Below are 12279 nucleotides of genomic sequence, written 5' to 3' on the forward strand. Positions count from 1 at the left end.
AGGGTAGCAGCAATGGTGAAGTGTGTTGGTAGAAAGGGAAGGAGCGAAGGAGACCAGTGAAGAGCTGTGTCTGTAAGTGTGAATATGTGTTAGTGCGGCGTGAAGGGAAAGCACGAGAAGTGTGGTTACCAGCAGCAATGGCGAAGTGTGTTCTTGTGTGTCTTGAGCAGCAGACACCCAGACATACGCTTCACACTGGAACACACCCAGGAGAATGCCTCGCACACATTCAGCTACCTCGACTTGTCTATCTCTGTGGCGAGTGGTGTTGTGCATTGGGAGTTGTTCGGGTGGTAGCTAACCACGGCGAACTGAATAATAAGGAGAGAAACAAAGAGAGAACTCATGCAGCGAAAAAATCGTAGTTGGAGAGTCTGAAGTGAGGTACCCTGTTATGAGTAATAAAAATAACGTTTGAGGTAGGTTTGAGGTCGCAAGTACCCACGCAAACACACACATCCAGTCAAATGAGGCACTTGTAGTTCCTTCGTCCTTTTTACTTTTTATATATTATCCTTGGCTGTCCATCTGAGTGTAGACCTAATAATTACATGTCCTTCGATTTTAAAGTGATACGCCGGTGACCTCTTCTACACGTAACAACTAGGATGACCCAAAGGCAGACCGCCTATCGTGGGGTCCTTCACATTGAAGCCCAAGTCTAGTGTCATCGCGGAGTCCCCTATATACCACACGCTGACGAATCAGCAGCCAATTACCACCCACAGTGTGACGTCACGTAGCGTGGGTACATGTATAAAAACCCTAGGTTTGCTACAGTCTCCAGTCAGTTCTGCACGATAAGTTTCTGTCACCGGTTGGTTTTCTAGCATCTTCCTTCAAACACCTTGCTTCCCACCAGAGATTGATTATTTGCGTGCCTGAGTGAGTCGCCGTCTCCCAACAGATATCAGAATCAGGTTCTCTCTGTGTAGATCCTTCTAGCGCCTTGCTAAGTATCGTCCTTGCAGAAGAGTTGGGATTATACGATTCTCGGTCTGAAGTCGGACGGGAATTGTGAATTTTACTGTAAGTATCTGTTTGTCTATCTTCCTTCTTTCAAGGTGTTTGTCCTATATCTTTATCTTTCCCCATTGTCCTCTTTCTCCCTCTCTGTCTTCCGCTCTGTGTTTCTCTCTGTTCCCCTCATCCTTTCACTCTTCTATTTTATTTTAATTTTAAATTTTATTTAATAATTTAGCCAGCGCAAGCGAAAAGGGACGTTATCCCGCGGCACTTGATTTTGAGAAAATCGCACTTGAAGTAAATCAGCTGATTTCCGGCTGTCACGTTCGGATGACTTGCAACTGTGCGTTTTTCGATGATACGTGCTTTCTTTGGAACTAATTCACTCTTTGGGTAGCAGAGCCAGCATCCCACAGCTCCTGTAGAAGAAAACACTGTCTTAATCGACCCACATACCACGCATTGGCGATGAAATATCGATCGATCGACCGCGCGACCTCCGCTGCACGCGCAGCATGCCCGAGCGTAAAAGACAAAGGAGCTTGCTTTCAGCGCAGCTGCCTTGCTCCCTTCGCTTTTCCCTGAGTCCTTGGGTTGGCGGGTTGACTACTCACCATGAGCTACCGTAAACGTTTCACCGTCAACGAAGTGCCCATAACTTTGCTATCCGTGGATGGATTTCCAATTGGTTTTTTCTATGTGATTTGTACATCTTCTGGCTACTAGAATCTGTTGATAACTCAAAAAATGCCCAAAGTTCGGGATAATGTCCCTTTTCGCTTGTTCTGGCATTATATTTACACATTCCCTCTCTCACTGCTGTCTTATTCCCTATCTGAGTTTCTCTCTCACTGAGCCTCTCTCTCTCTCTCTCTCTCTCTCTCTCTTTCTCTTTATCTCTCTCTACTTCCCGCTCTTCTTTTCTCTGACTCATTCAATTTCTCTCTCTCTCTGTCTCTCACTCTAGCTCTCACTCTCTCTCTCACTCTCTCTCACCCCTCTTTCTTTCTTTCTTTCTTTCTTTCTGTCTTTCCTTCTCTGTCTCTGCCTTTCTGTCTCTCTCTCTGTCCCTCTCTCGCTCTCTCTTTCTCTCTCTCGCTCTCTCTCTCTCCCTCTCTCTCCCTCTCTCTCTCTCTCTCTCTCTCTCTCTCTCCTTCTCTCTCTCTCTCACTCTCTCTCTCTCTCTCTCTCTCTCTCTATCTATCTCTCTCTCTCTCTCTCTGTTTGTGTCTGTGTGTGTGTCTGTCTCTCTCTCGCTATCTATCTCTTTCTCTCTCTCTCACTCTCTTTCTCTCTTTGCCCCTCTGTATCAGAGTCTCACTGTCCATCCCGGACCGGAGACCACCTATCCCATATCTCAGTATCTAATAGTGTCTGTTTGGGTCCTCTCGTACGCATATCTGCTAGTGCAACAAGAATGGACTGAGGAAGCAGCAAGCGTTCCAAGTGAACAGTTTACCTTCGTGTTGACTCAAGCTTATGACTCAGGTCCATCAGGGATCATACCAGTCACTTGTCATCATGGTCATGACTAAGGAATTCATTTGTGGCCAGGAAACTGCACACTCGCAGAGTGAAAGCTGCGAGGCCAAACAGAAAACAGTGTGTCGAGCCGTGATCAGGAAACGCTGAGTTCTATCGTGTAGATGGCAGGAACCCAGTTCGCCAATACCTCAAGGACATAATTATTATCTAGGTTGACATTCACCAGCGGATTGAGAAAAATGACCAAAGTTGTCTTGGAGAAAGGATTTCTTCTCCGCGTGTTTTACCGGCATTGAACAACAATATTTGCTTTGGCTCTGGCGCTTTGCTGTGCAGACTTGACCAGGGAGTCGTAAAATAACTGTAATTTAGGACTCGACTGTACATCGCGTACATCGATCGGCACAAGCTCTGGTTTCGGGGCCATCGCCATTTTTCAAAACTGTGGTCGACGCTTTTTGAATTTTGTATGGTAGTGGTGAGCCCTGAAATTGGAAATATTACCAACAAATAACACGACTGGACAGAGGATCATAATCTAAAATTTGAAAGGAATATCTTGCCCCAAACCGGAGTCATGAGGCGACAAAACCTACATCGCCAGTTCAATCTTTTTTATAGTGAAGGCGACGAGGAGACAATAACTTTATTAATGCGATTAATAGTATAAGTGAAGCGGACATTACAAAATGATGAATGAGGATACATGTATCTAAAATGGTTGTTCCTAATCGATTTTCTTGAGACTATCATCAGGGAAAAATTCGTCTCACTTTAGTTAGTTTTGTTTTTCACACCTCACCTTGTATACTTCCCACTATCCGATAACCTATAAGTAGTTTGTTTCTCCGTATAGCCTCTATTGTGAGACGAATTTTTCCCTGATGATAGTCTCAAGAAAATCGATTAGGAACAACCATTTTAGATACATGTATCCTCATCCATCAATTTTTATAGTTAATTGGTGTTGAATCTGTTGTGTTTCTTTTCAACAAAATAATGTTTGAACAACAGATGGCTCAAGTTGGTAATGATTGCTACTTCTTCTACTACTCGAGCTGCAAGAAGGGTCCCGCTTGTTCATTCCGACACAGTGCCCCTGCACTTGGCAAGGAAGACGTCTGTCAAGATTGGGCCAGAGGAAGCTGTATTGTTCCGAATTGTCCACGTCGCCACATGGCAATACATGTAAGTATAGCGAGCCTGTGTGGTTGCTTTGCCTGCACACTCTCTTGCCTTTTTTTCTGGTAGGGTCCAGAAACTGACCGTGGTTGGTCTCCTGGGGAGGGAGAAAGACCCAAGTGCCATCCGTATGTGTGGCACGTGGTGTTAGCTGCCTTTGGAGTGACTTGTCAGAGCCTACTAGGTTCAGCCCGGTTCCATAGCTTAGTGGTTAGAGCATTGCTCACGACAAGCAAGTTCGCGGGTTCGAGTCTTGGTGGGTCTGGCGATTTTTTCTCTTTTCAGGCAGTTCACTTCCCCAACTGAACCTTTGGATTATTATTATTATTATTATTAAATGTCTCGGATACTGAGCCAATACTTAGAGTACATATAATTAAAAAAAGAAGAAGTTACATGGGAACGGTTTACATGTACGACGCAACGATCCACGACTGTAACAAGTTTAAATAAGATGTCAGAAAGTGCTGTAACAGGACACAAAACTGATATGTTAATTGAGAGGTCGAAATCGCTAAGCTTTTCGCCGATTTTGGAGAGTTCCATAGAGAATCGCCGAGAATCTACCAAATCTTCCATTATCTCACCAATTTTGAAGCCAATATGCCAACACTTCATATAGCCTACATTGTATTTTCAACTAGAGCTGAAACAAGTATAGCAATTCCGGCTGAAACAATTATACCCATTACTCATTACGCGATCGATAACTCCAATCAACAAATCGTTACGTTATAGGTTTTTTCGTTAGGGACTTTGAAAACCCACGTTTTGGTGATTTTGAATAACTTGCCGCTGTGAGTACGCACTACGCAGTTGCCAGGGGCATAGTCCATATCCTGAAGGTCAATTGCCTTCAAAACTGCCATGTTTTGGAGCTACCCTTTCACCCCTGGAAATTTGTTCGTATTGTGAAGTAATAGCTTGTGGAAAAAAGAGAGCGAATTTGTTGGTAGACTGCCACATTGCAGCTGGCGCCGTGCAGCAGGACTTTTGCCAGCACCCTCGTGACGTTGCAGATATGTGGCTTGATTATTGTAGTTGACGTTGATTTAGTGACTTTGGCAAGTTTGAGTCGTGTCAAGAAGTGAGGTAGGATTCAGTACTAGGCAGTAGTGGAACGTGAGTGGTAGTCTTTGCTGGTTTCTGAGGGTATCCAGGATTTGGTGTGCAGCGCCACTGGAAAACAGGTGGAGAACAAAAGGAAACGAGGAAAAGGACAAAACATAGGGGATGTAGGGACGACGTGCTGATGTGCTGGGAGCAACTCAACCGACCAGAGGTCTCGGCATCAGCGTTGCAACTAGGCATCGAAAAATGGGTGGGGGTTGCACAAGAACAACTGCAAAACAAAGAGAAGCTAGAGAATACCACAAAAATAATAACTTGGTGCGAAATAATAAGAAGAAAATAATGACGCCCCAAAGCGCTAAATACGAAATTAAGAAAAAGAAAAATCATAAACCACAGTCATTGCGCTAAAGCTGCACCAAATAATAATTTAAATTATAACTAAACCGGGTGGAAAACCAAGAAATTATAACAAGCAAAACAAGCTAAATAAAAAATTAATAATAAAAAATTAACTAATAAAAGGTAAATGAAGCCCAATATCACCAGCATAGCCGAACCAAGGAACACGACCCGTGCCATAATCAAGAGTTCATCCGTAGAAGTCGGTAGCCATCAGCCAGTGTTGGTGCGTGAGGTACTTATGGACATCTCCTTTGAACGTATGGAGCCGCTTCAAGCTGAGTGGAGCCCTTACAATTTCTCTTGGCAAGCTGTCGTACTGAGATGACAGAAAACGGGAAAGAGCTTGCTGTGGACTTCCCAGCACTGGATGTTGTATGAAAGGTACGACCTCGTAGCACGTGCTAAACCTAAAAATATTAATTTACTTTGGTCTGTGGGAGTCTGTGAGAGAACGCCCACTCGTTCCGTTGTGAAAGATTCCAGGGCCACGTTGAGGAGCTCTATCCCACCCCCCATGGCTGCTTCTGGACTTGTTTTAGGTTTGGGACTCGCCCACGGACTGAATGGGCACGAAAATGTGAAAAAATTGTAAATGCATGTGTTTGGCTCCTGGGTGGCTCGCACACCGTGGCACTATGGCGGAAATTTGAGTTTTTCCGGCCTGGAAAGCCTGTCAGTGAGGCGCAAGAACTTGTAAATCATGGCCTGAGGGCCACCATAGTGGCAGTAGTGTGTGGTCAAAATTTCACTCAAATCCATTGAGAAAAAAAAGTTACGGTCAATTGAATGCCATATGAAATTTATGGGTAGGCTGCCCCCTTAATCCATCATTAATCGGTGGCGCTACACCTTTCCGGCACCGTCCCACGCAAGCACACATATCTGAGCAATGGGTTAACAGATTCTTATAAAAATTTCAGCATTTACTCCTTGGATATACCCGTTGCAGAAACAGCAAACATAAAGCCAAAGATGCCATCTATCTAGTGTTGGCATACATGTGACGGATCTGTTCGCAAAATCTGCCGAAAGGTTCGCCTGTAACCACAATATAGAAGACCATGCGTCCTATGCATAAAATGAGTGCCACTGCAGTGTCTCACGCACACACACATGGCAAGACATTGAACCAAAGAAAGGGGACATCAGCAAAACAAGCCAGCAAGTGGAGGAGATTGAAAAAAAAGAACGATAAGCGCAAAAAATAACAAAAAGGTTTGACCTCTGCTATCATGAGCATATGAAGAGCAACCCTCTGAAACTTCGGTTCGATGTCTAGCTAATGCTTCACAGATTTCAAAAATGTATACTTTGCTGGGTCTGCAGGCCACGATTATCTCAGTAGCCTGGTTAAGAGTTTTGGTAATAGCCAAAAAAGGGGAAAAATTGCAGTATAATGCATGTATTTACAATCTGTGTCCACCACGCCAGCTACTTTTTATAAGGCCCCAGTCTCATAGGTGAGACCTTTGTCATCAACAGTCTGCTCCTCCACACCCTACCTCACTCTCCTTCGCCTCTGCCTTGCACTCTTCACTTCATCTGAGGATTTCCTGGCTGCATTCTTGGCTTGCTCACGGTCCAACTTCTCAAGCGCTGTCCGCGTGTAGTGACCAGCTGTCAGGCCCATCGGATCAAGAATCTCCTCCAAGGCCTTGTTCTTCTCGTTGAAGCAAGCAGTGGCTATGGCAACAGCTGTCTGGACAGTCCTTGACAAGCAAAAGCCAGTCTTTGGACAAATCTGCCAAATGAGGCCATTGATGCACTCGTTCCGATTCTGAGTAGCGCCACGCAAGCATTTCTCGAGACGTTGCCTCTCAGTCAGCCGCAAGTACACAGGCTGGTCCAGGGGGCAGAACTGATGCTGCGGCTTGTCATCTGTTGAACACACAATGCATAACCAATGCCCATATCGTGCGTGCCATGCCTTGCAGGTCATTGCCATGTCCACGTACGTTGGCAGTATACTGCTCCTTGCAGATCTCATGTTTGCTCAGCTTCCTCTGAAATATTGTGCACTGCTGGCAGTGACGGGAGAGGACTTCATAGTCGATGACTTTGCCAGTATCCCACGAGATGGCAAGAAACGCTCCATGTAGGGAGGTAAAGCCGCTTCGCATCCACGTTCCGTCGTAAGTGACCGCAATATCAGGGGAAGACGCCAACTCTTTGGCATTCGCAGCTGCACACTCATGCTGCTGGTGGCAACAAATCTACCGGCCTTTGCTAGTACCTTGGTGTGCTTCTGGTATGCAGAGACATTCATGGGTGCAGGCGTATTCATCACAGTGCAGAATTTCACAAGGGATGCCCACGTCCTATCCATGTCATTGCAGTAGCCGGCTTTCTGTTCACATCCCAGCAGTGCCCAGTCTTCTTGGACATAGCTTCACGGCTTTCAGCCTCGCAGCTGTCACGGGCCAGCGATAGAGTTGAATCCAATCCTTCACGACGTACTTCACATAGTGTAAGGGTGCCATGGCACGCTGAGCAACAGGCACTATCAGCAAGTAAATTTTGTAAACATTCTAAATAAATAATTCGGCTCCCGGTCGTCAGGTAATCATCATGGTCATCTCCAGAGCTGTCGCTGTCACTGCCACTAGATGTCTCACTCTCACCAGAATTAGACTGTTGAACTCCGGCATCATCCCTATCTTCTGGCAACACAGAAGAGTCCTCTGCCACGACAATTTTCGTAATTTCACTCGACAATTAAATTATTTAGCGCATTGATTTCCATGGAATTTGCGCTTCTTTGGACGACCAGGACGGCCTACGTATTGCCTCTTGCCCATAGTGATCAAAGGAGGTTCCACAAAACAGATGAAAGCCAACAAAGCAGCTAAACTGATAAAGAGCTACAGTTTGGAGATTGCTGAGATTGGAGATTGCTGGTATAAAAATATTTACCAAAAATTTGAAGTACGACATGCGCACTGTGTGTGGTGACATGCGCACTGGCACTGCTGATGCCGATGGGGATGTCAGCTCTGCGTGGGACGCAGCAAGGTAAAACCAGGGAGATGTTCAGCCTTTCCGCGAAGTTTCATCGCTAAAATGCCAGCGAAATCAAAGTTACATGCAAAACATGTGTAATGTAAATTCTACTGCGTTAAAATTTGAATTTTTTGAATTTACAATTACTATTTTTGGCAATAGCGGCCTTTGAAAGTCCATATCTTAAAAACTACTGAAGCAATTCACTTCAGGATGTGCGGTTGTGACCTACCCGGAGGATCTGGAAGCGAAAATGGGGTCCAAATTCGATTTTTGACCCTCTGAAAGGTGCCAGAAAGGTGAAGCGCCACCTTTAAGCTAAACATTAATCGAAAGGTGAAAATCCACAATCATTCCAACCCTACCTGAGCCCAGTATATTCCAATTTTGCAGCCAATATTCAAACAATCAGCTGATTTGTCAGCCGAATCTGATGAATTTTGGTCATTTTTCGGGCCGAGCGAAAAGCCCATCAGGCGATAAAATCGCGATTTGGGGAAAGCCTAGAGCACGGTGATGCATTCTGAGATTCTTTATTTTCGATGTGCTCTTGATGACTGTGTTGCAGAATGACCGTGGCAGCATGCCATGCTACTTGGAGTCTCAGCTAATGGGGTGTATCAAGCCGTTCTGCCCATTCAAGCTTTTGAAGCTCCGTCCTGCTGCACCTCTGCAAACTGGCCAAGTACAACCCACTACGACTGCACCCCAAGGAAATCCAGTCAAAGGTAAGCATTTCCTGTTTGCTGTAAGACTGTACTTAGCCCTCGTGCACAATAATAGCGTGTGTATGCGGTACGTTTTTTAGGTATATAGAAATCTGCACGGCAAAATGGCTGCTACACTGCTGTTAGTTGTATGAAGCACGAAGGCCCATTTCACCTGAAATATTAGGAAAATCAAACAAACATGTTATACGTCCTTGGAACGGAAAGGGCTGCGGGAGTTCCGTTTTACCGGTTACTTGCGTACTCTTGCTCACGGTGAACGCAAGGCCCATTTCACCTGAAATATTAGGAAAATCAAACAAACATGTTATACGTCCTTGGTACGGAAAGGGCTGCGGGAGTTGCGTTTTACCGGTTACTTGCGTACTCTTGCTCATGGTGAACGCAATGTTGCTGGATGCGGCGTATCTATACTGCTTGCCATGCATCAAGACAATGTATCATTGATGCTAACCCTTACTGTCCTATCTACTCTGCAGCTGGACCAGCGCAGGTGCTTCCACCTGATTTCAAGTTGCTGATAACCATACCTGGTGACAGCAGTGCACAGCGCAGCCCTACCATCCGGACTATTGGCAATTCTCAAGAAAGACTGCGACACGCCCGAACACAAGGGGCTGCCACCGACTCGACTGCCGCTGACTCCAGAATGGATATGAGAAGAGCAACTCGAGCCAAAAGCCGATACCATTTGGTTCATGCTCGCGATCATCCAAATCAACAGCATAGATTTGGACCTGCAAGGCATGGTCCAATTCGTTTGTTACCAACGAAAAGGGCAGCATTTGTTCAGCAAAAAGACCAAACGAAGCCGTTAGCCAAACGACGCAGGCCTGAGGTACTACAACCGTGAAAATTCATTGGTATATCAATGAATGAGTTGTGTGTGCGTGTATGTGTATGTGTATGTGTGTGTGTGTCCCATATGGTGCAGTGGTATGTGCAGCGATTTCCAATCGATAGGTTGCGGGTTCGATTCCCGACGAATATGGTCACACGCGTCTTTCTTCTCTTTCTCAGACTCTTCCTGACTTTTCTTTCATTCTCCTGGGTGGTTACCAACAGCCAGTGCATGCCGGAGGGTGTGGTGTGATGTGTGTGCGGGAAAAACATGAAAAAGACCAAAAATAGGGATTCACTGGCCCGAAAAAAATCACTTCAAATAGCTGTATGGTGTAGGCCAGGCTGAATAGTGACGGGCAATTCTTCAGCCTTGCAAGCTGGTGAATGGTGCAATCCCAGCACAAGTTGCTGTGGCTTCTGCCGTAGCATTGCTATCATCCCCTCCGGCGATGGGCGTCAAAGGTCAAAGGTGTGTGTGTGTGTGTTTGTATGTGTGTGTGTATGTGTGTGTGACAGAGTGTAACTGTGTGTGATGTGTGTCGGTCTGTCTGTGTCTGTCTGGCTGTCTGTAACTGTCAGCGCATGCATGCACCAATATGCTTGCTTGTTATAGTGGCATTGCCTTCATTTATGAAAAGGTAATATTTCATTTTTGCAGACATAAATCTAGAGCACAACTTGCTAATCCTTTCTTTCTGACGGACACATGCAAGGATATGTATGTCCTGGTGCTGAAAGTTAACAGATTCATATGCCATCCTTTTTGTTGACGACTTTGGCGGTGTCCTTTGAGGATCCCGGTCGTTTCACCCTTTATCTTTTAGTTGCAGAACGTCAACCTCACTGGCGCTTACTTTGCAATATTTATTTTGGGTTCTTGAGTTCCTGTGTAAACGTGTGTGCATCTCTTTCTCTCTGTGTGTGGCTGATTTGGGTGCTTATTGAACCTTGAAATGACGTCAGGTGTTCTTTTTCTTCTTGCCGGTGGTACGTGGCTCTGTGCCTGTCCTGTTTATGTTGCTTTTCATTGCAGGTGAGTAGTAAGGGACGAGCGGGTTCTGGGCCAGGGGGCGCCCGGGTCCCAAAAAATGGGGTATTATTGAAAAATGGGGTACTAATAGTACCCCATTTTTGCGGTGAAAATTATTTTTGGCCCGGTTTTTTTGCGGATAAAAATATGTGCCAGGGGGTGCCCCTACCTCAAAAAAATGGGGTATTATTGAAAATATGTGTTGTGCACATGTGGGTTTGAATCTCACTTTTTTGGGCCACCTTGCCCCGGATGGGAGTGGGTATAAAAAGTAGAATGTTGAATATGGTGTTTATCATGAAGTTTTTTCCGTGACCTACCCCACCTCCCCATGCAATTTTTCAAAAATGGTCCTGCTCGCACACACGTCAGAAAGGTCAGTTCTTGATAGATACGATACATGTCATTACAAAGAATAATGGAACGAACAGTGAATATCGCAATGGAGTGGAGGAGAAAGGCAGTACAATTCAGTTCTTGTTGTCCTGATTTCATCAAGCTGGTATTGGATGAGAGGCCACAAAGTTTACTCTTCGAATACGTGTGAGGATGGATTCACCCATGATCTCTTCCGTGACACGCAGTACGAGGTGGAGTTGTCGGACGCTCTGATGTGCACCAATGGTTCCACCCAGTCAGCAATGGAACTGTCAGTCGACGACCTCCTTTGCACCGCCATCGTGTCAACAGTCGACTCGGGTAATTTGGAGATAAATCCATCGTCGCCGATGTCGATCGTACCAACTCGCACACGAATCCGCGTTACTCTTGTTGCAACGGCACGGAGTTGAACGGCCTTGGTACTACGTCGTACACGCACACGATCAACTCGAGAGACTTCATTTTTCGTTCACCTCCTTGACAAGTTGCATTACGTCGCTGGAATCCAAATAGGTTGCATCAGCGAAGAGGTCGATGATGTGTTGAGAGCACGGTTCGTCACGCATGTCACTAAGCTTGTAGAATGAGTGTCTACCATCAGTCCACCTTCGCAGTATGACACCATCATCAGTCTCACTAATAGTTCCGTAGTCCTCCACACCACCGATGACGATTTTAGGAAGGTGCTGTTTCCTATTCTTCACATTCAAGATCAGACTGGTGACCCTGCAGATAATATACTCAGCAGCAGTGAGTGGTGACATATCGAATCTTCTGGGATGTGCTATCATCGGGTCAAGATCCCTGGTTGTCTTGCTAGCACTGAGGCGACGGATTGAGAACTCTTCATTATCGCATGAAAATAAATACCATTTCTCTGCTCTGCACGTCTCAGAAAATGTCCACGCCATTTTAGCTTCTTCACACTGCAAGAAGGAGTCGATAATGAAACTGCAGGTTGAGACTACTTCACCTCGAGGTCAAGTTCACGCCGCGATGACCTTTGTAAACAAGGCTACGTCTAGACGTCTCAAACAAGACCAAGGGGTCACGCCACGGGGAGGTGACGACCTTGGAGAACACGATGTGTTTCGAAAGCGGAAAGACGCCCCCGTCATGGTGAGTCTTTTTTGTTCGGGTTTGGAATCTTTCGACTATGATATCAGATTGAGATGTGAATGCCTTTCT

The 12279-nt window shown here is 45.6% G+C and overlaps 1 protein-coding gene across 1 annotated transcript; it reads left to right on the plus strand.

Annotated features, from left to right (window-relative positions):
• The first annotated feature begins 802 nt into the window (after nucleotides 1–802).
• Nucleotides 803–10119, plus strand: LOC135810942 (uncharacterized). Its single transcript, XM_065324319.1, has 4 exons — nucleotides 803–1029; nucleotides 3466–3639; nucleotides 8678–8837; nucleotides 9317–10119. The coding sequence occupies exons 2-4, from the start codon at nucleotides 3466–3468 to the stop codon at nucleotides 9688–9690; spliced, it is 708 nt and encodes a 235-aa protein (XP_065180391.1). The 5' UTR covers nucleotides 803–1029; the 3' UTR covers nucleotides 9691–10119.
• Nucleotides 10120–12279: the final 2160 nt, after the last annotated feature.

Source organism: Sycon ciliatum, chromosome 2, assembly GCF_964019385.1.
Source record: "Sycon ciliatum chromosome 2, ocSycCili1.1, whole genome shotgun sequence".
In the NCBI taxonomy this organism is placed as follows: domain Eukaryota; kingdom Metazoa; phylum Porifera; class Calcarea; order Leucosolenida; family Sycettidae; genus Sycon; species Sycon ciliatum.